At 56.3% G+C, this 23,508-nt stretch overlaps 1 protein-coding gene across 1 annotated transcript; it reads right to left on the bottom strand.

The window, feature by feature from the left end:
• Nucleotides 1-941: 941 nt before the first annotated feature.
• VAX2 (ventral anterior homeobox 2) lies at nucleotides 942-22,139 on the bottom strand. Its single transcript, XM_058804177.1, has 3 exons — nucleotides 21,824-22,139; nucleotides 16,175-16,362; nucleotides 942-2,169 (listed from the first exon to the last, which is right to left on the bottom strand). Exons 1-3 carry the CDS (start codon nucleotides 22,137-22,139, stop codon nucleotides 1,654-1,656), a joined length of 1,020 nt encoding a protein of 339 aa, XP_058660160.1. The 3' UTR covers nucleotides 942-1,653.
• Nucleotides 22,140-23,508: the final 1,369 nt, after the last annotated feature.

Raw genomic sequence — 23,508 nt, 5'->3', positions numbered from 1 at the left:
TGGGAAAAGGGAAAAGCAAAATCCAAGCGAGGCCCGGGTGGGGTTGGGGACAGAATTCCAGGGCTGGGGACGCGGCCACTTCCCTGTCCTGGCTCCACCTGGATCGGGAGGAGGCGGGATCGACATAAATTAAAGGATTAGGGGGTGAGCGGGGGAAAAATCCCAAATAATCGTTGGAGAAATTCCAGGCGAATTGTGCCAGAATTAAAGGACGGGGGGACAGGCGGGATTGTCACTTGTCACCTGTCCCTGCCTCAATTTCCCCGCCCGAGCCGTCCCCTTAAAACGCTCCAGAGGCAGCGGAGTAATAAATAACAATTCCCTGAAAACGGGGAAAAATTAAAAAAAGGACCCAAAGTTTCTCATAAAATCTTTTATTTTAAATATTTCCCTGCAAAATCCTGGGAATTCGGGGCCCCGGGGGAGCAGCAGCCCGGGGGTGGGGGGGGGACTATGCTCAGTGTTAATGATCATTATTAATTAATTGATTGATTAATTAATCAACAGCAGCGGGTTTGGGGGTGTGGGGGGAGCCCCCAGGGCAGGGTCTGGATGTGGGGAGGGGGCTCGGGGTGTCCCCCTGGTCCTGTCACAGTTCGGAGGGGGGCGCTGAGGGGTGGTGACACCGCGGGGTGTCCTGGCACGGTGGTGACACTTTGGGGTACCGGGTGATGCCACCCCAGGGTGTCCTGGCAAGGCAATGCCATCACAGGATGACAAAGTGATGCCACCCCAGGGTGTCCTGGCACGGTGGTGACACCCCAGGACACCTGCACAACGTGATGCCACCCCAGGGTGTGCCACCAAGGTGACACTCACACCCCCCAGCACCTTCCCCTGTCCTCAAGGGCCACCTCACGCCAAGGCCCCCTGGTCCCCAACCCCACCCTCAGCCCGAGTGGCCCCGCAGGAAGCCACTGTCACCCGCTGGGACCTGGGAAGGGACCCTGGCTGTGGCAGGTGACAAGGGGGGTGTGGCGGGTGACAGTGTCAGCGCGGGGTCACTGCGGTGCCACCCCAGGATGGGTCTGGGGGTGCCCCAGAGCGGCAGGTGGCACTGTCACCGCTGTCCCCAGCTGTGACCCAGCGGGACAGGACAGGGACCCACAGTCCCCCTGTAGGGACAGCCCCAAAAAGGGACAGGGCGGTGTTGGGGCTCCGTGGGTGTCCCAGCACGGCGACAATTGGGGACATCACTCAGGACGCCGGAGGACAAATCCCCTCCCCGGGAGCAGCGCCGGGACCCTGCGGTCACCGCGGGGAAACTGAGGCACGGCGCTTCTCCGAGGACATCGCAGGGACAGAGCCCAGTGTCACCTCTCGCTGTCCCTTTTGTGCCCCCGGGAAAAGACACCCCAGGGTGTCCCAGCGCCACCTCCCGCTGCTCCTGTCCCCTCCCGCCCATACCTGGAGCGGAGCTTTGGTGACAGCGACACCTCGGAGTGTCACCACTCCAACCCTGGTGACATCCGCGCCTTCACCAGCCCGGGGAGGAGCTGCCATTCCCGGGGGCGCCCACTCCCAGCGGGAATTCCCAGTTGGGGAGGGGACAATCTGGGCTTGGTGTGGCGGGGGGGAGGTGACACTTTTTGACACTGGTTTTTTTTAGGGGTTTTTTGGGGTTTTTCGGGTTTTTTGTTTTAGTTTTTCCTTTTAAGGGCTCGGCTTCTTGCTGGGTATAGAACTGTCCTTCCTCTCCAGCCGCGTGTAAGGCTCGAACGCGGAGGTTCCGGGCGGGTACGAAGCGGGCAGGTCGTGCAGGGCGCCCAGCAGCGGCCCCCCGAAACACAGCGGCCTCCCCGGCAGCCGCGGCGACGACGACAACGAGGATGAGGAGGAGGATGAGGAGGAGGAGGAGGAGGAAGCGGCGAGGGACGGGACGTGCAGGCCGAAAGGCGGCGGGGCCGGGGGGCTGCTGGTGCCCAGCCCCGGCGGGGACGCGGGGACAGGCGGCGCCAGGCTGGCCGCGGGGCTGGCGACAGCGACAGGGTTGGAAGGGGGGGACAGGAGGCTCGGGGGGGCCGGCACGGACAGGAGGCGGCCCTGCTCCAGCAGCCGCAGGATGTTGCAGGTGGCGAAGGACTCGGAGGTGCTGGAGGAGCGTTTCTCAGAGTCCCTGCTCTGGTCCTTCTTCTGCTTCGTGCGGCGGTTCTGGAACCACACCTTGACCTGGGGAGGGGGTTTGGGGTGGGGAAAGGGGGGGGACGGGAGGTCACGGACGGAAAGAGAGCGCGGGGGGGGCCGGGGAGAGAGAGGCGAGAGCCAGGAGAGAGCGAGAGGTACGAGAGAGAGAGAGAGATGGATTAGAATAAACGGCCAAGCGAGATCCGCCCGCCCGGGATCCGGGGAAAGGGAGAATTCCTGCGGGGCCCGAGCCTGACGGGGGGGAGCACCCCGGGAATGAGAGCACCGGGGTGGGAATCGGGACTGGAGCCCGGGAATGGCACCCCAGGAATGGGACTTGGGACAGGAACTCAGAGTTGGGATCGCGGGGATGGAACCCCGGGAATGAGAGCACCGGGGTGGGAACCGGGACTGGAGCCCGGGAACGGCACCCCGGGAATGGGACTTGGGACAGGAACCCTAGGGTTGGGATCACAGGGATGGAATGCCAGGAATGGAATCCCAAGAATGGGATCCCATGGATGGGACTCTAGGAATGGGACCCCAGGAATGGCACTCCAGGAATGGCACCCCAGGAATGGGACTTGGGACAAGAACTCAGGGTTGGGGTCCCAGGGATAGAACCCCAAGGATGGAACCTCAGGAATGGGATCCCAAGGATGGAACCCCAGGAATGGGGTCACAGGGATGCAATTTGGGACAGGAACCCAGGATTGGGATTACAGGGATGGAACCACATGAATGGGACCCCAGGAATGGAATCCCAAGAATGGGATGCCAGGGATGCGACCCTAGGAATGGGAAACCAGGAATGGCACCCCAGGAATGGGACTCGGGACAGGAGCCCAGGAATGGGATCCCAGGGATGGAACCCTAGGAATGGGATCACAGGGATGTGACTCGGGACAGGAGCCCAGAAATGGGATCCCAGGGATGGGACTTGGGACATGAACCCAGGGTTGGGATCTCAGGGATGGAACCCCAAGAATGGGATCCCTGGGATGGAACCTTGAGAATGGGATCCCAAGGTTGGGAGCCCGGGGATGGGTCCCCATGGATGGGACTCCAGGACTGAGACCCCAGGAATGGGATCCCAGGGTTTGGACTCAGAACAGGAGTCCAGGGTTGGGATTTCAGGGACAGGACCCCGGAAACGGGATCCCAGGCTCCTGTCCCTGGAATGGGACCCCAGGAATGGGATCCCACAGATGGGACTTGGAACAGGAGCCCAGGGTTGGGATTTCAGGGACAGGACCCCAAGAATGGGATCCCAGGGATGGGACTTGAGACAGGAGCCAGGGACAGGATTTCAGGGATGGGACCCCAGGGATGGGACCCCAACGAGCCCAGGCTCCTGTTCCTGGAATGGGACCCTTGGAATGGAGCTGGAGACAGGAGCCCAGGGTTGGAAACCCATGGATGGCACCCCAGGAATGGGACCCCAGGGATGGGACCCCAGGGATGGGATCCCAGGGATGGCACTCGGGACAGGAGCCCAGGGATGGGATCTCAGGGAGGGGACCTTGGGGATGGGAGCCTGGGGAAGGAGCCCAGAGCTGGTGTCTGACCCGCCCGTGCCGTGCTCGGCTCTCCCTGCGCTGCTTTCCCCGGGAATGCTGACAGGGACAGGCTGGATTCCCAAATTCCCATGCCCGACTGCAAACCCTTCCCTCGGCCGGGGCGCGGGGTGACACCTGAGGGGACAGGGTGGCTTCTGGTGGCCCTGGACTGCTGGGGACAGACCCGGCTGGGGACACCCTCACCCCTGGCCGGGATCAGGAGGGAACCCAGGCTGAGCCCCGCGGGATCCCCGCACCCCAAACCCGCCCCTGCCCACCGCAGACCCCCCTAAATCCCCCTCCATCCTTCCCTCCCTCCCTGGCAGAGCAGAGGGGCAGGAGAGGCAGAGAGAGAGACAGAGAGAGGCGGGAGGGACGGACAGACGGACACGGGGTGAGGGAAGGACACGGGTGGGAAGACACTCGGGTTAGAGCGCGGCGGGGAAGGGCGGGAGTGACCCCGAGTCGAGGGGCCGGCGGCGCCGGGCTCGTCCCGGTGTCACCGGCGGCTCCTTGGGGACACGCCAGGCCCGCGGTGACACGGCACAAAGGAGCCCCAGGGCGGGGCAGGGGAGCTGCGGGAACCGGGGACACCGCGGGGACACGGTGGGGACACCGACACCGCGGGGACATCGCCTCCCGCCGCCGCCGGGCATTGCCGGCCCGCCACTCCCCTCGGGGACATCCGTGACGCCCGCACGGGGACATCGAGGCACTCGCTGCCACCGGGCACAGCCGGGTCCTCAGAGATGGTGCCACCCATGTCACTGACCCCAGAGCGGTGTAACCATGCCACTGACCCCAGAGCTGTGTCCCCATGTCACTGACTCGAGAGCTGTGTCCCCATGCCAGTGGTCACTCCATGCTGACCACTGGGATGGTTTTGGGAGCACAACTGGGTCTCCAGGGTTGGTGTCCCCATCCCACTGAACCCCAGAGTGGTGTCCCCATCCCACTAATCCCATTGGTCACTGCGTGCTGACCACTGGGATGGTTTTGGGAACAATGTCTGTCCCCAGAGCTGTGTCCCTGTCCCACTGACCACACTGGTCACTCCATGATGACCACTGGGATCGTTTTGGGCACAGTCCCACGTCCCCAGACATGGTGACTGGACACAGAATTGTCCCATCCCCTGGAGCAGCCGAATCCTGGGAATTGCAGGTGCCAAACCTGCAGTGGTAGGGCCAAAGAGGACCCAGGGAGCCCCAAACCCATCTAATTAGCACCGTTTTAATGAAGATCCAAAGTGAATCTGTACAGGGTGGATATTCCCAGAACTCTCACTCCAAATATTCCCCATCCAGCAATTCAGGAGGAGCAGGAATTCAGGAAAATCCCTCAATGGGATTTAACTCTTGAGGATGGGCAGGATGAGCCCATGGATCAGGTTTAGAACTTCAACCCCATCCCTGAACCCCAAACCAGGAGCTGCTCCAAAATCCAACTGCTCCAGGTGGATCCAGCCTGGCTTTGGACACTGCCAGGGATCCAGGGGCAGCCACAGCAAATCTGGCAATTCCAGCCCAGCCCCTGCCCACCCTCCCAGCCAGCAATTCCTTGCCAAGATCCCAGCCCAATCTCCCCTTTCCCAGTGGGAGCCATTCCCTGGCTCCTGTCCCTGCAGGCCTTGTCCCCAGTCCCTCTGCAGCTCTCCTGGAGCCCCTTCAGGGACTCTGAGCATTCCCTGGATTTTTCCCTTCTCCAGGGGAACATTCCCAGCTCCCCAACCCACCAAGGAAATGGGAATATGGGAAAAAGGAATCGTGGCACAGAGACCCCAAAAGGCTGGGAAAGTGTCTGTGGGGAGCTATGAAATAGTATAAAATATAAAATATTCGTATTTCATTATTTAAATTGAATAATAAAGCAATAAAAATTTTGATATTTATATTTGAGAAAGAGAATAATAATGGAAAAATAAATATATACACACATTATTTACATACATATTATTTTATTTTATATAGATATATAATTGTTGTTTTCTATTATATTTACTGATGTCTTTATGTCTACTATATTATATTGAATTACATCTTTATATTTTTGTTGTTTTTATTTTCTGCTACATATTAAATCGTTGAGATATTTTATATTAATTTATAATTATAGTAGTAAATAATATTAATATACATCTATAAAATATTGCTTGCTAATATATAATATATAATACATAATACATATATACATATATAGTATATAATATATTTAATGTAATTATAATGTATTATATATTTTATATGATGTGTTACATTTGATTTTAGATTATGTTTATATATTGTGATATTGATGTTTTTCCTTCTTTATTTTATATTATTTTATTATTTTATCATTTTATTATTTTATGATTTATTATTTTATTCTTTAGCAATTTAATTTTAATTTTTAAAATTGATTTTAAAAATATAATTTAATTTAATTTATCTTAATTATTTCACTCCCTTGTCTTCTATCAAATTTTTAGAATTCTCTGATACTTATTTTGTTTTCTCCTACTGTATTTTGTTTTGCTTTATTCTCTTCCATTTTATTTTCCCATCTTTTATTCCATTCTATTCCTTCTCCCTGAGCCAATTTGCTTTCATCATATTTTATATTTTATATTTTATATTTTATATTTTATATTTTATATTTTATATTTTATATTTTATATTTTATATTTTATATTTTATATTTTATATTTTATATTTTATTTTAGTTTACTTTTTTATTTTATAATGCTAGAATTTTATTTTATTTTATTTTATTTTATTTTATTTTATTTTATTTTATTTTATTTTATTTTATTTTATTTTATTTTATTTTATTTTATTTTATTTTATTTTAATTTCCCACTCCCTATTCCATGACCGAATGACTCCCTGAGATCCCCCTGGATTTTTCCTCCTCCCGCGGATCCTTTCCTTAAGGATTCATCCCTCTGACTCCAGACAGGCAGGGTTGTGTTCCCTCCCCTGCTCCTGGCACCTGGAATGTCATCCCAAATGTCACCGCGCTCGGAATGCCGCAGCCCAGTGCTCCAGCGAGTTCTGATCCCGGAATCCCAATTCCCAGATCCCCAGCAGAGTGTGGGGAGCAGCGTGTGAAGACGGGAATAAAAATGGGAACACGGCATTATTCGGAGCCTACGGAATCATCCGGAACCCGTGACGCCGGCTCCATCCCGTTTTTCCACATCGGCACCGGGATGGAGCCCATGAGGGGTTGGATCCCTGGAATCCCCAGTATGGAGTCCACAGGGGTTGGATCCCTGGAATTCCGTGCTGTGACCTCGGAAGGAATCCTGGGATTCCTTCTCTGGAGACGTGGGCTGCTGTTCCCATCCCTGCCCTTCCCCAAACACTTCCGAGCCACAAAAGGAATTATTCCCAAGAAGGGAATTCCAACAGAAACCCCTTATCTGGGAAGGGAAAGGGTGGGAGCTCATCATTCCACAGATCTCAGCGATTCGGGGATTTGTGCATGTTTTCAGTCCAGTAACTGCCTATCCATCCATCCATCCATCCATCCATCCATCCATCCATCCATCCATCCCAGCATCCCAAAGCATCACACAGATGGAACCGGAATTTTCCTCCTCTCATTACAGCTCCCGTTTTCCATCTTCATCTGCTGCTTCCTGCTACATTGGGGCTAAACCATAGTAGGAATCACTCCTGACTGGGATCCCAAACGCCCAACCCCACCCAGGCAGATCCCAGAAATATCAACACCGCACACTCTGGCACTCCCACATTCCCAAAAAGCACCGCGGCACGTTCTCCCAGCGTTTATCCACCCAACAGGACAATCTCGACCCTGCTGTGCGGCTCTGGGGCCGGGGCCATGTTTGGGGTTTTTAGCGGTGGTTGTTTTGGGTGGCCCTGCCCCGGTACTGACCCTATCTCTTATCCGTCCATCCATCCATCCATCCATCCGTCCGTCCGTCCATCCATTCAGCATCCCAAAGCATCACATGGATGGAACCGGAATTTTCCTCCTCTCATTACAGCTCCCGTTTTCCATCTTCATCCGCTGCTTCCTGCTACACTGGGGCTGAGCCATAGTAGGAATCGCTCCCGATGGGATCCCAACCCCGCCCAGGCAGATCCTGGGAATACCAACATTGCACACTCCCACATTCCCAAAAAACACCGCAGCGCGTTCTCCCAGCATTTATCCGCCCAACAGGACAATCCTCACCCCGCTGCACGGCTCCGGGGCCGGGGCCGTGTTTGGGGTTTTTAGCGGTGTTTGTTTTGGGCGGCCCTGCCCCGGCGCTGACCCCGGCTCCGTCACGCGCTCCTGGCACACGTGTGGCCCCCGGCTCCTCCATCCCGCGCTATTCCTGGCTGCCGAGCGGGAATTGGCCGGGATTAGCTCCTGACCGCTGGCAGCTGACGCTCGTTGGGAGCCTGCGCTCCGCCATCATCCTGCGCCACATTCCTCCTCCTCCCTTTCCCCATTTTCCTCTCTTTCCTCATTCTCCTCTCTCCAGCCCCACTGGGGCTCGGATCCTGGATCCTGGCATTGTGCAATCCGTCAGGATCGCTGCCAGAACTCGTGGGTTTCGTAACAGCGGCTCCGTGACCCTCCTGCCTCTCCCTGTTCCGACTGGATGGATTCATCCCTCAGCCGCCATTCCAGCTCATCCCGCTGTGCCAACCATTCCAAACCCTCCGCCTCTCTCTTGGGAATGTGCTTCCAGCCACCAGCGCGGTGGGAATTGTCCCTGACCCTCATCCTGGAGCCCATTCCCAGCACAGCCCCTCTCCCATCGCTGATCCAAAATTCCAGCCAGCAGCCAGGCCTGTGTCCCTCTCCTGCTCCAAAATTCTGGATATTCCTGGCTTGGGAGTATTTGAATATTGGGAATTCTGGGTATTGCTGCCAGGGAACCTTGCGGGTGCTCTGGTGCCATTTGGAAATGGAAAATTTGGAGATGCCCACGAAGCTGGAGGGGAATTCCCCCATTTTTGGGGTTTTGGGAAGTGCTGGGATGGGTGGGGACACCACCCTCCATGAAATCCTGAGGGTCTGGATGGGATCCATGGGAGGGAATTCCAGCCCAAGCATTGGGATGAGCTCCAAAACTCACAAAAACCATCACCAAACCCAAACCCCATCATTTTTTCAGGAAAACATTTAAATTACATCCACTTGGAGGATACTGGGATTGCTCTGGGAACACCCAGTTCAGCTTTATCAGGAATCAAATATTTCCATCAGAAATTCTGAAATCCCAGGATCTTATTTTGTTGGTGGGAAGGGATTGTAAATCCTCAGTGACACAAATCTCAGTGAATTATTCGCTATTTTTTTCCCCCCATCAATAATTTCACTCCTTGCTTGGAGAATCCTGGAAGCACCTGGATATTTTGGGATCCCAAATATCCAACTCCTCTATCCCAGAGCACAGCCCAATTTCCTGCTCCCCTTTTTAGGAACACTCTCCAAAAATCCAGAATTCATCCCTCCAGCCGGGATTTTGGGATCCCGATGCTGGAATTTGGGAATCTCCGGGGGCTGGGCCGGCCTGGCCCTGCCACCGCGGTGTCCCCACTTAGGCCCGGGTTTATCGTCCCCTGCTGCCAGGAGGGGCCGGGATTAGCGAGGCCACGTGAGCTGGGTTTGCTCCAGGAACCTGCTCTGACGCAGGCTGGGATGTGAGAATGGGATCCAACACCTGCTGGAGGTGCCCAAATCCCGAGAATCTCCAGTGGGTATCAGGATTTAGGATCTCCCTCCCTTCCAGGTGCTTTCAGCATCCCAGTGTGACCTGATCCCGTTAAATGTGGGATGGTTCAGGCTGATGTTCCCCGTTGCCACCGATTCCCAAGGATTTGGCAGCTGCAGGATGCTGTTCCCAGATCCTCTGGAATAGCCCAGATCCCTCCTGGAAGTCAGTCAGGGAAGTCCTCCAGGGAAAAAGGGTGGGAGAGTTCATCCCATCCCGAAAAAACTCCAGCAGAAGGGATGGAGGGAGGGATTGAGAGAGGGATGGAAGGAGGGATGGAAGGAGGGATGGAGGGAGGGATGGAAGGAGGGATGGAGGGAGGGATGGAAGGAAGGATGGAAGGAGGGAGGGATGGAGGCCCCTCAGGAAAGAACCACTGAATCCCAGAATTCCCAACTGGTTTGGGAAGGGTTGGGAAGGACTTCAAAACTTTTCTTCCAAGGACAGGGACACCTCCCACTATCCCAGGTGGGTCCAACCTGGCCTTGGGCACTGCCAGGGATCCAGGGGCAGCCACAGCAAATCTGGCAATTCCAGCCCAGCCCCTGCTCACCCTCCCAGCCAGGAATTCCTTCCCAAGATCCAAACCCTGCCCTTTGGAAGTTCCAAAATCAGCTGGTATGGATCTCATCACTTCCACCGTGTCCCAGTCCAGAGGGAAATGGGAATTATGGGGTTTTGGGGCTCCCAGCTCTTCCCAACCTCATCTTTCCTGCTTTTTATTTTTTCCCAGGAGAGGAAAACCTGTGGCAGCCCCAGCCCTCGTCCCCTCGTTCTGTCCCTGCGGGGAGCCGTTAACGAGTCGAGGTGATTAATTTTTAACGGCCTCCTCTTAATTGCTGGGCTATAAATAGGCCTTCCCGGCCTTCCTCGGCTTTCCCAGATGTTTCGTTCCATGCTGGGAATCCCGGGATGCTCCAGGGGGTGGAGGGCCATGGGTTGCGATGGAGTTGTAGGATGGCCCAGGAGTTGTCCCCAAGAAGGTCTGGATGGAGCCCATGGGGACACTCGGAAAATACCATGGATTTTCCAGCAGTCAGGCAGGCAGAAATTATGGAGTTATGGGATCAATTAGGTTGGGAAAAACCCTTGGAGACTCCTGAATCCAGCCACTCCTCCCAGCCCTGCCAAGGCCACCACCATGTCCCCAAGTGCCACATCCACAGGGATGGAAAATCCCCCCAGGAACAGGGATCCACCCCTGCCGAGTTGGAAAACCCTTTCCATGTAGGAATTTTCCCAAAACTCCAAGCTAAACCTTCCCTGGCACAATTTGGGACTGTCCCTCATCCTGAGTGTCACCTCCCTTTCCTGGCCCTAAAAAGGGCTGGAAAACACCGGGGTCGCTTGAATCTGAGCCTGGCATTGAACTCCCGACCCTGAGAGCAAATCCCTTCATCCCATCCCATCCCATCCCATCTCATCCCATCACATCCCATTGCATTTCCTCCCCATCTCATTTTATCCCACCCCATTTCATCCCAATTCCATCTCATCCCAAATCATCCCAATTCGGTTCCTTCCATCCATCCATCCATCCATCCATCCATCCATCCATCCATCCATCATCCATCCATCCATCCATCCATCCATCCATCCATCCATCCATCCACCATCTCATCCCAATTCCATCCCAATTCTTCCCATCCCAATTCTGTTCCATCAACCCCATCCCAATTCCATCCCATCCCATCAGAAATTTATGGGAATTCCACCCCCTCTACTGACCCCTTTTTGCCTCCTCCACCTGGGATTTTCCATCCCATAATAACACTAGAAAGAGGCACTTTTCCCTTCAGGATACTGGCGGGTTTTCCCAGAAAAAGCCAAATCCATGGATATGAGCTGCCCTGGGGGTTTGGGATAGGTTTGGGATGCTCCTGCCACTTCCCAGCTCATCCCAAGGACCTCAGAGCTCTCCTCAGCGTCTCCAAGGAAATATTCCCCAATGGAAACATTTCCCAGGTTAATTAAACTCATTGAACCGTAATTGTATCTGTGGATTAATTAGGAAAAGCACTGGGAGGTGGAGCGGATCCCGGGAGGGAAGAGGAATTCCCTGGATGGTGGAAGCAACTTCGGCTCTGAAATTCCACCCTGCTCTCCTGGCAGATCCCTCCTCTCCCCTGGGTGATCTCACCCTCATTTCCAGGTGATTCCCATAATTTCTGGGTGATCCCATCCTCACTCCTGGCTGATTCCCATCTTTTTTGGGTGATCCCCCTCTCCCTGCCTGATCCTTCCTCTTCTCCCAGCGATTCCCTTTCTCCCAGCCCGATCCCTCATTCCTGGGGCACGACTCCGAGCCAAAAAATCCCAAGTCCCACTCTCCCCAACAAATCCTGCCTCCAACTCTCCCAAACAGCTGCCAGGAGAGTAAAACCAGATCCTAAATCCCCTTTTCCCCCTATTTCCAGCAGGATTTCTGCAAGGTCCCAGCCCTGCTCCCAGGAATGCTGCAGCATTCCAGCTGCGATCACACCGTGTCTCTTCCCATCTCGTCACATTCCCTCCTCGCCGGGATGAATCATCCTTCCCCCTCCCTTCCCAAACATCCACAGGCACAAAAAAAATCCCAACCCTGGTGGCCCCTTTTTCCTTTTTCCTTTCCTTTTTCCTTTCCTTTTTCCTTTCCTTTTTCCTTTCCTTTTTCCTTCCCTTTTTCCTTCCCTTTTTCCTTTCCTTTTTCCTTTCCTTTTTCCTTTCCTTTCCTTTTTCCTTTCCTTTTTCCTTTCCTTTTTCCTTTCCTTTTTCCTTCCCTTTTTCCTTCCCTTTTTCCTTCCCTTTTTCCTTTCCTTTTTCCTTTCCTTTTTCCTTTCCTTTCCTTTCCCTTCCTTTCCTTTCCTTTTTCCTTCCCTTCCCTTCCCTTCCCTTCCCTTCCCTTCCCTTCCCTTCCCTTCCCTTCCCTTCCCTTCCCTTCCCTTCCCTTCCCTTCCCTTCCCTTCCCTTCCCTTCCCTTCCCTTCCCTTCCCTTCCCTTCCCTTCCCTTCCCTTCCCTTCCCTTCCCTTCCCTTCCCTTCCCTTCCCTTCCCTTCCCTTCCCTTCCCTTCCCTTCCCTTTCCTTTCCCTTTTCTTCAGGGTTCCCATCACATCCACAGGGAAAAGTCAGGAGCAGCTTCCTCGGAATTAAAGATTTAATTCCAAGAATTTGTCTTGGAATTAAAATCCAGCTCAAGGAAGGGCTGGAAAGGATCTGGCCCCCGTCCCCAAAAAAAAAAAATAAAGAGCCAGGAGATGCTGTTGACTGGGATTCACCACTAAAATTCCATAAATTCTGGGAGCTGTTCTGGGAATGAATCACCAGAAGCTGCCAAAATCCTGGGATTGCTGCAAAAGTTGGATTTATCCCAGTTTGGAGGAGCTGGGTGGGGACAGGAGGGGCTGGAGGTGACTTTTCCCTCTCCAGGTCACATCCAGGTGGGATCAGCACCTTCCAGACCCAAAGGGGGCTTGGAAAAGTTGGTTTAAAGCTCTTGGAATTCCTGAGGAAAACATCCTGGCCGTGAAAAACCAGGAATGAGGAAAATGGGGAATGCCTGAGTGTGAAACCACCCCTGGAGAGAGGAAGAGGAGGAATTTGGGAATTGTGGGTGGCTGGGAAAAATCGGGGAGCCAGGAAGGTTCTGGAAACTGGGAGTTGGCTGCAGGGAAGGAAAAATGGTGTGAAAAGCAGGGAAAGGAATTTAAGGAGACAGGGATGGAGGAGGGAAGGGGGAGAGCGGAGCAGAAGCGACAGCGCCCGGCCCACGGGGTGGGAATTTTCTCACCCAGGGATGGAGGCAGCAGCCGGGCTCCAGAGAAAAGATGGGAATTTCATCCCTGAGGAAAGGCTGTGACCTCTGAGCCCTGGCACCCTGCTGGGCACATCCTCCGTGCCCGGGGGACAAATGATGGCCAAGAAGAGCCTGGGAAGGGGAATGTGGAAAGGGGGATTTGGGAAAGGGAATTTGGAAAGTGGGATTTGGAAGGGGGGATTTGGGAAGCAGGATCCTGGGAAGGGGGATTTGGGAAATGGGATTGGGAAGAGGAATTTGGGAAGGAAGATTTGGGATTTGGGAAGAGGAATTTGGGAAGGGAGATTTGGGAAGTGAGATCCTGGGAAGAGCAATTTGGAAAGGGGGATGTGGGAAGGGGAATTTGTGAAGAGGGATTTAGGAAGGGGGATTTGGGAAGGGAGATTTGGAATTTGGGATTTGGGAAGAGGAATTTGGGAAGGGGGATTTGGGAAGAAGGATTCAGGGAAGTGGGATTTGGGAAGGGGGATGTGGGAAGGGAGATTTGGGAAGGGGGATTTGGAAAGCGGGATTTGTGAAAAGAGATTTAGGAAAAGGGATCTGGGAAAGGGGATTTGGGAAGGGGGGATTTGGGAAGGGGGATTTGGGAGGTGGGATTTGGGAAAAGGCATTTGGGAAGGGGGATTTGGGAAGAGGGATTGGAGAAGAGGAATTTGGGAAGTGGGATCCTGGGAAGAGGGATTTGGAAAGGGGGATGTGGGAAGAGGGACATGGGAAGGGGCATGTGTGAAGGCGATTTGGGAAAAGGGGTTTGGGAAGAGGGAATTGGGATTTGGGAAGAGAAATTTGGGAAGTGGGATTTGGGATATGGGATTTGGGAAGAGGGATCCTGGAAAGTGGAATTTGGGAAGAGAGATTTGGGATTTGGGATTTGGGAATTTAGGAAGGAGGATTCTGGGAAGTGGGATCCTGAGAAACGGGATTTGGGATGAGGGATGTGGCAAGTGGGATCCTGGGAAGGGGAATGTGGGAAGGGGAATTTGGGAAAGGGAATTTGGAAAGGGGGATTTGGGAAGAGGGATGTGGGAAAGGGGACCCTGAGAAGAGGGATTTGGGAAGCGGGATCCCATGCCAGGGACACACAGCTTGTCCCTTGTCACCTGTCGCTCCCAGCTCTGTGGACGTGACACTGGGGCCCCAGGAGGAGGAATCCTGGGAAAAAGGAATTGCTGTGCAGCTCCAGCTCCCTTGAATCCTCTGCTCCTGCTTTGCCCAGTTCCCCACGGATCTGTGGAGGGGACACTGGGACAGTGGCAAGAGGGACCTTGAGGAAGGGACTCTGCCAGGGGACAAAGCTGACCCTGCAGCGTGACATGGCCAGCCATCTGTGACAGTGCCAGCACCATGGGGGTGACACCGGAACCTCGGCAACAGAAATCCGGGGAAAAGGAACCCAAAGAAGAGGGATTCCAGGAAAAGTGACACCGGGAAGAAGGACACTGGGAAAAGGGAGCCCTCACCAGGGGGACAAAGCTGTTCCCACAGAGCGACATGGCCAAAGCTATCTGTGACCCTCGTGGACAACGGAGGTGACACTGGGACCTCGGGAAGAGAATTTCTGGGGAGAGGAACCCCAAGAAGAGGAATCCCAGAAAAGTGGAACCCTCACCAGGGGGACAAAGCTATTCCCGCAGTGTGACACAGCCAAGCCCATCCATGACCCTCCCAGCTCCGTGGAGGTGACATTGGGACCTTGGGAAAAGAAATCCTGGGAAGAAGGACCCAAAGAAGAGGGATTCCAGGAGGAGGGACACCAGGAAGAAGGACACTGGGAAAAGGGACCCCTCACCAGGGGGACAAAGCTGTTCCCACAGAGTGACATGGCCAAGGCCACCCATGACCCTCCCAGCTCTGTGGAGGTGACACTTGGACCTCGAGAAGAGAATTTCTGGGAAGAGGGACCCCAAGAAGAGGAATTCCAGGAAAAGGGACCCCTCACCGGCAGGACAAAGCTGTTCCCACATGTGACACGGTCACTTGTGACCCTCCTGGCTCCACGGAGGTGACACTGGGACCTTGGGAACAGGGAACCCAAGGCCACTTTTCTCCTGACCACAGCACAGCCAAATCCCACCCCAAATCCTCCTCCTCACTGAAATCCCCCTATTCCACCACAAAAAAAATCCTGGAATGCTGATTTACCCCTCACCCAGCAGCAGGATCCCCCCAATTCCCATCCCTCGGAGCCATGGCCTGGCTGCCCATGGCTGGGATGGGTTTGGTCCATAAAAAAGGGTTGGAAAAATTGGAATTATTTCCTGTACAAATCAAGGGAAGCTATGCCATTGCCAGACTCGGCAGGAATGGGGTGGATAAGGCAGAATATGTATAATTATTCTAATATTACTATTATTATTACATAAATACCATTATTAATATTATTTAATTAATTCTGATTACTATTTAATAATAAATTTCTAAGCCAAAACCATCATAACCCCATCAAAGGCACCAATCTCAGAGCTTACTCCATTCATTCTCTCGGCTCTCCCCAGCACAGGAAAACCAGGAAAATCCCTTCCCATCATCCAGGGAAGGCGATGGAGAAGAGATCCAGGGCTAATTCCTGGATTGGGGTGCAGGAAAAGTGGGAGCAGCCCCCACAGACCCTGATCCCCACCATGTCCCACCTTGGATCACCACTGTCACCCCCTGCTCCTTCCTCTTCCCGCTTTTCCCGGGATCACGGAATGGGTTGGGTGGGAACAACCTCAAAGCTCATCCAACTTTGGGTCCAACCTCTCCTTGACCCTTTGGGGACATTTGAGTGGACACCGCCAGCTGGGGGTGTCCCCACAGCCCCCTCAGGGTCGTCCCCAATCATATCCCAACCATTCCAAGGACGCAATGGAGGAAAGCCATCACCGGGAACGCCGCGCGCATTCTGTCGCCGCCTCGCTCCGCGCATCCGACAGCTTGGGGACACGGCCACGGCCACCACGATGTCCCCAACCCCGAGGAGCCCCTGTGGGTCTCACCTGCGTCTCGGAGAGGTTGAGCTGCCGCGCTAACTCCGTTCTTTCCCGGCCCACCACGTACTGGCAGCGCTGGAATTCCAGCTCCAGGCGGTAGAGCTGCTCCGCCGTGAAGGACGTCCGCGTCCGCTTGGGCCGGTCCAGGTCCAGCCCCTTGGGCAGCACGATCTCACGGATCGTCCCTTTGGCATCTGTGAGGAAAACAGGGAAAGCTGTCAGGAAAAAACCCCAAAACCGTGAAGGAATTGGTCCAAGAATTAAAAAATGCTGTTAACAAGCATTGAGAAAATGGAGCGTTTCATCCTGGGAATAATAGTTCGGAAAGTGTGGAACAAACAGGAGATTGATGCCAAGGAAGAACTCAAATTAAAGATAATTTGATTATTTTTTAAATTTAATTTTTATATAATTTTTGATGGGGAGATCTGTCAGAGAAAAAATAAGTGAAGGAATCAGTCCAAACCCCAAAAAATGTGGTTACCGAGGATTGGGAAAATGGAGCGTTTCATTCTGGAAATAATACTTTGGAAAGCGTGGAGCAAACAGGAGATTGATGCTAAGGAAGAATTCAAATTAAAGATTTATTTTTCTGCAATTTTAAAAATAAATTTTGATGGGGAGATCTGTCAGGGAAAAAAAAAGTGAAGGAGTCAGTTCAAAAATTCAAAAATGTGGTTAACAAGCGTTGGGAAAATGGAGTGTTTAATCCTAGGAATAATACTTTGGAAAGCATGGAGCAAACAGGAGATTTACACCAAAGAATTCAAACTAAAGACTTCTCTTCTGTAATTTTTTATATAATTTTTGATGGGGAGAACAGCAGGGACAAAAACAAAACTGAAGGAATTGGTCTAAAAATCCAAAAATGCAGTTAACGAGTGTTGGGAAAATGGAGCGTTTCATCCTGGGAATAATATTTTGGAAAGCCAGGGGCAAACAGGAGACTTATGTCAAGGAAGAATTCGAATTAAAGATTTTTAAAATGTAATTTTAATATAAGTTTTGATGGGGAGAACCATCAAGGAAAAAAAAAAGTGAAGGAATGAGTCCAAAAATTAAAAAATGCCGTTAACAAGCATTGGGAAAATGGAGCATTTCATCCTGTGAGTAATAGTTTGGAAAGCCAGGAGCAAACAGGAGATTTATGCCCAGGAAGAATTTAAATTAAAGATTATTTTTTCTGTAATTTTTATATAATTTTTGATGGCGAGAACCATCAGGGAAAAAAACAAAATGGAAGGAATCGGTTCAGGGAAAAATAACAAAACTGAAGGAATCAGTCCAAAAATCCAAAAATTTGGGGGGGAATGGAAAATAAATGGAATTAAAGAGTGGCTGGATTGTAATTATCCATGGAATTCCCACAGTCTGGGGCTAAATTGTGGCTCGGTTCTTCCTTCCAGCCCCAAATTCAGAGAGTTTATAAATATCCAGGGAAAGGCGACAAATCTCCATGAATTAGGGGTTTTTTAAAGACATAAATAGAAGCCATAAATTTTTTGGGGAAAATGGAGTGCTTAATCCTGGGAATAATAATTTTGAAAGCCAGGAGCAAACAGGAGGTTTATGCCAAGGAAGAATTCGAATTAAAGATATTTTTTAATGCAATTTTAATATAATTTTTGATTTCTGTCCTTCCTCGGGATTACTGGAAAAATTTCCTCTCTATTACAATTCCCATCTCTCCAGAATTATTCTCACTGGAGGAATATTTCCTTGGAAAGCTCAGCTCCCGTTTTGGGGCAGTTTCCTATTAAAGGACAAGTTTGGGGAGCGCCGTGGGCGCCAAGCTGCTCTTGGCTGTGGATTTTATGAGGTTGGGAATATCCAGGGAAAGAAAACTTTTGGGTGTGGGAAGTGGCTCGTGGCCATTCCAGAGGAGCCTCCATGGCTTCCTTCCCAAGACGAAAGGACAAACTCCTCCAAAAAAATCCACAGGAATTCTGTCCCAGCTCCCAGAAATTAAAATGAGCCTCAGGAATTGCCCACTGGGATCTTCCTAGGTCCCAAATCCCGACTGGGTTCGGGTGACCCCTCCCTGCAGGGCTCCCAGAGGCTTTTCCAGAGGGTTAAAATCCAGTCCAAGCCCTGATTTTGGGATGCTGGATCCCAGTTCCAGAGGGATCCTGGTTGGAGGTCAATGGCTCTCTCTCCATCTGGCTGAGTTGGGCATGAAGGGGTTACAGAATTCCTGGGGTAGAAAGGAGGAAAACAGAGAGGAAAAGCTGGGAATGGGGTGATGGAGATGGGATGGGAGTGGTGGAGATGGGAACAGTGGCACTGGGATGGGAATGGTGGCATTGGGATGGGAATGGTGGCATTGGGATGGGAATGGTGGCATTGGGATGGGAATGGTGGTGCTGGGATGGGAATGTTGGCACTGGGATTAGAATGGTGGCACTGGGATGGGAATGTTGGCACTGGGATCAGAACAGTGGCACTGGGATGGGAATTGTGGCACCGGGATGGGAATGGTGGTGCTGGGATCGCAATGTTGGTGCTGGGACTGAAATGGTGGTGCTGGGATCGGAACGGTGGCACTGGAATGGGAATGGTGTCACCGGGATTGGAATGGTGGCGCTGGGACTGTAATGGTGGCGCTGGAATGGCAATGGTGGCCCCAGGATTGGAATGGCGCTGCCATAGGATCAGCAGAGCTGGGATGAGGACAGAACAGCTGGAATGAGGCTGGCGGATCCAGCACCGGGATGGGAATGGGGACCAAACACTGATTTGGGAAAGGGACCCCAACCCCAGAGCCGCGCTCCCACCATGGAGCCGCGGGACACGGCCAAGGTGCCATCCCGGAATGCGGAACCGAAGGAGTCCCAAGGGCTTGGGGACACCCAAGGTGGCACAGGGGGTGGCGGCACCGGACCCACACCCCAAACCCCACGGGCTGGCGTGGAGCTGCTGGGAAGGAAAGGGGCTGTAGGCGGATCAGCGGCTTTTCCGGTGGGATCAGCGCCGGGAACCATTTTGTGTGGGAAGCACCGTGGTGGTGACGATGTCCAGGCCACGTCCGCACTCCCGTGCCCACATCCGTGCCCACGTCCGTGCCCACGCCACAGCCACGGCACAACAACAGCCGGGAATGCTGGGGACGCCGGATCCGGGGCCGCAGCTGCGGCTCAGCTCCAGCTCGGGCATTATTTATTGTTATTCCCTGGCAGCTGGAGCAGCTCCACAGGGACGGCAGGGAAAAAGGCATGGCCACAGTGCCAGCTCAGCACAGGGGACACCAAACTCCTCATCCCACCCTACTGACCTTCCCCCAAACCTGGAGGTTTTGGGGTGCTCAGGCCATCCCCCCATTCCAGCCTTTGGAACTCCCTCCTGAAAGTCTTTTCCCTTTCTGGAGCCCCAAAAATTCCCGAGTCCTGCCTGGAGGGTTCCAGAGCCTTGGGTCTCACTGGTTACACGTCCTGCTCTTGGGGACTGGGGTACTCCTGGTGGCTCTGGAGCCAGGACACAACTGGGATTGAAGTCCCCCAAAAGAGCAGAGGGCACCCAAATCCATGGGGACACCCCATCCTGGCACAGGGACACCATGATGGCACAGGGACACCATGATGGCACAGGGACACTCCATGCCCACCTGGGTTCCTGCACCAACACAGCTATCACGACCTTTGGGGTCCCCAAAGGTCCCTGCCAGCCCCCAGGATGTCCCCTCAGTGCCATGGGGTGGCCATGGTGGCACCAAACGCCACCAGGGTCCCTCCACGTGCCCTGCGGCCACCAGGCCCAGCACCGGGCCAGCCCTGGGAGGTGACCGGGGAAGCATCCCGGGATGTGTCCCCAGCCCTGTGGGGCCGCAGTGGCCGCGGGGACACCGGGACCGGCCCCGGGGCTGCCTAGGTCCCTCCTTGTCCCGTTTATCCCCAGGAGCCACCAACGACGAGACGGGGACGGCCGGGAGGTGACCGGGAGGTGATCGGGAGGCTCCGTCCTGCACGGACCATCCCCGGTACCGCGGGACGAGGGAGCGGACGGAGACCCCGAGAGGACCCTGTCAGTGTGAGGAGGTCACCAGGAGCCCCCGACTTCGCCGAAAGCACCGCGGGCGAGCACCGGGGCTGCACCAGGGCTGCGCCGGGGCTGGCGGCAGCTCCACGGCCGCCGCTCCTCACCGAGGCCGGGGCTGACAAGGCCCCTTTCCCTGGGCAAACAGCGAGAGCAAAACTCAAAATATTAAATAAGAATTATTTTAAAACATAAAAATGAACATTCTACCCTCCCGCTTCGCACGAAACCGGCCGGGAGGCTCTGCCCGGGCCCAGCTGCTGCTCGGCCCCGGCCCTGCCCGGCTGCGGGACCGGGTGGGGACCGGAGGCTCCGTGTCCCCGCAGCCCGGGTGGCCCCGCCACGTTCCCCCCGCTTCTTTTCGGCTCAAGCCCCGGTGATTTGCGGCGTTTTCTCCCCGCCACCATTTTGTCCGCACCGTGGCAGCTGCAGCAAGATGGTGAAACCGGGCGCTCCCGGTGAGGGTCCCCGGGCTCGGCGGGAGCGGAGACCCTGCCTCGGCCTTGGGCACCGACCCTCGGCCGTCTCCCGGTGTCGGCACCATCGGGGCGGCCTCGGTGGGGCTGGAACCGGCGGAGGAGAGGCCTGACCCCGGTCTGACCCGGTGGGACCGGCGCAGCCCCGTTTGGAGACCCCCGGAACGCGGGGACAGCACGGGCGGGACCCCGGGACTCTTGGCCGGGCGCTGCCCGGTGCTCGGCCGCTGTCCCCGGTTCGGACTGGGAACACCGGGCTGTGGGCGAAGGGCGCCTATCGCGACTACCGGGAGAGAGGCTTGGGTGATGCCCGAGCCCGGGATAACGACGGGACAGGGACCCGGCTCCGGTCCCCGGCAAAGAGCACGGAGGTCACGGCCGCCGCTCCGCTCTCTGCCCGAGCGCTGCGCTGGACACCGGGAGGCCTCGGCCCTGAGCGCCGAGCGGCCGCCGAGCCGCTCCGGTCTCCGGCAGCGGCTGAGGAGCGGCGGGGACGAGGAGCATCCCCGGGATCCCGGAGCGCTCGGGACCCGCCCGCCTGCGACAGCCGCGCCAGGGCGCCCCAAACTTCTCGGGGTTCGCCACAAGGCAGAAGTGGTCCCGGCGAGTCCCGGGCCGGCGGGGACTGAGCGCGGGCGGCGGGATGCGGGATGCGGGATGAGGGATGCGGGACGCGGCGGCTCCGGGGAGCGCCGAGCCGCAGCCGGGGCCAAACCGGTGATATTATAAAGGGGAAAGAAAAAAAAAAATAAACCCCCCCTCGCCCGCCGCCGCTCCGTGACGCTTTTCTCCTGCGACATCGCTCCCAACGCCGAGCCGATGCTGTCCCCCCTCTCCTGCCGCCCGCGCGTCCCCCGCGGGGCTCCGGCGGCTCCGTGAGCCCGAGGCCGTTCCCCCGGAGCCCTCCCGGCCGCCCGCTGGGCACGGGCCCCGCTCCGAGCCCGCTGCCGGCCGAGCCGCGCTGGGGCAGCTGGCCCGCTCCGTGCCGCGCTCCGCGGAGCCGGGGCAGGAGCGGCGGGGCCGGGAGGCCGGAGGTCGCAGCCGGGAAGCGCCCGGGATGCGCTGGAAGCCGTGCCGGGGATGCCCCGTGCCCGGAGCGGGAATCCCGAGGCGGGGGAAGCGGGGACGGGAGCGGGGAGCGTGCCCGTACCTCGCACCAGGATGCGGCGGCAGTAATCCGCCTCGCCGGTACCCGACGGGCTCTCGGTGTCCGGGGCGCACTGCTTGGAGGAGCCGGGGCTGACCGTCGACGTTCCCGGGATGTCCTTGAAGCCGCCGGCGGTTCCGCCGCTGCCGCCGCCGCCGCCGCCGCCGCCGCCGCGCAGGGCGCTCTCCAGCTCCGCCCGGGTCGGCAGCTTCTCCCGGGCCCGCCCGGTGGCCGCGGGCTCGGCCAGCAGCACGGGGCTCCCGCCGGGCTCGGCCCCTCCATCGCTCATCCCTGCGGGCGCCGCGGCGGGATCAAACATCAGGAGGCAGAGAGAGACACGGGGAGAGGGAGAGAGGAGGCAAGGCTGGGCGGGGGGGATGGGAGGGAGCCCCCCCGCCCCCCCACCCTCCGCAGACCCCTTCCCCTCCCCGCCCCTCCCCGGCCCCCCCGGGGCTCGGCTCACCCCCATGGCCGGGGACCGCCGGGGGCCGCCGCCTGTCGCCTGTCGCCCTCTCCCAACCGGGGGCCCGGCATTTAAAGCGCGTTCCCCCCTCCCCGCCCCGCCGGCCGGGGGTGGTACCGGGGGTGGGGGGGACCCGTCGGGGCGTCCCGAGAGGGTGCGAGGCCGGGGGGGAGAAGGAGTTTCAAACTTTGACAGGCGGCCGAGCCCCCCCCGCCGCGCCCCCTCCCCAGCTCCACCTCCCGCCGCACCTCGCTCCGGGCAAACTTCAGGCGCTCCGGCCGCCGCCGCTGCCCTTCCATGGAGCGCCGGTAGCGGTGCGGGTGCCGCTGTCGGTGCCGGGAGCGGCGGGAGCGGGCGGCGGGAGAGCCGCCGGCGGTGCCAGGGCTCGCCGCGCCGCGCTCGGGATTCGCGTGCGGGGGAAATCAATACCGGGAGATTGGGGGCGATGATTTTAGGGGGGTGGTGGGGAGGGAGGTGGGGTGGGGTGGGGGGGCGGGAGGGGAAAGGGAGGCCGAGGGGAGGGAGCTGCGGAGGAAGCGGCCGGGGGTGGGACCGGCGAAGAAGCCGGGTCCTTATTCCTCCGGCCCGGCCCTCCCCCGCCGCCGCCGCCGCTCTCCGCTGCGCATCCCCCGGCGGCCGCCGCTGTCGGAGCCGGCAGCGGGGAGCGGGCGGCCGAGCCCCCGCCGCACCGGGGAGCGGCTGGGGGCGAGCGGGGGGCCAGGAAAGAGCCGGTTTTAAATTAACGGCTCGGTACAGACGCAATTTCCTGCCCTCCCGTTCTGTGACACCGATTGGTAAACAAAGAGCCCCTCGGCGGCCGCTGCCCGGCTCCGACAGCGGCGGCAGCGGCGGCGGCTCCCGTTCCCGGTTCCTTCTCGGGGGGCTCACCCTGGCGACCCCCGCCCTGCAAGGTGGCAACGAATAAAGAAATCCCCCGGCCCCGGCGGGCGCTGCCCCTCCCCGGGCCGGGCGGGGGTCGGGAGGCTCCGGTCCCGCTTTCCCGCGCTGCCCCGCAGCTACCGGAGAGTCCCCGCTGCTACCGGGGTTACCCCACTGCCGCCCCGGGATGGGGCAGCGGGGGAGCCCCGAAATTCCCTGATCCGACACAGCCGCTCCCGGGCACCGACACCGACACCGGCACCGACACCGGCACCGGCACCGAGCGGGGCGGCTCCCGGTTTCCATCTGGGACTGCCGGACCCGGTGTGTGCAGGGGCGTCCCGGG

Source organism: Ammospiza caudacuta, chromosome 4, assembly GCF_027887145.1.
Source record: "Ammospiza caudacuta isolate bAmmCau1 chromosome 4, bAmmCau1.pri, whole genome shotgun sequence".
NCBI classification, from domain to species: Eukaryota; Metazoa; Chordata; class Aves; order Passeriformes; family Passerellidae; genus Ammospiza; species Ammospiza caudacuta.
Note: the sequence above shows the minus strand (reverse complement) of the source record. Positions and strands in the feature narration are given on the sequence as shown.

Coding starts and splice junctions, on each gene's coding strand:
- VAX2 (XM_058804177.1), bottom strand. CDS start 22,139: ATGTTTGATCCCGCCGCGGCGCCCGCAGGGATGAGCGATGGAGGGGCC. Junction 16,363..21,823: donor CCGCCGCATCCTGGTGCGAG/GTACGGGCACGC, acceptor TTTTCCTCACAG/ATGCCAAAGGGACGATCCGT. Junction 2,170..16,174: donor TCAACCTCTCCGAGACGCAG/GTGAGACCCACA, acceptor CCCCCTCCCCAG/GTCAAGGTGTGGTTCCAGAA.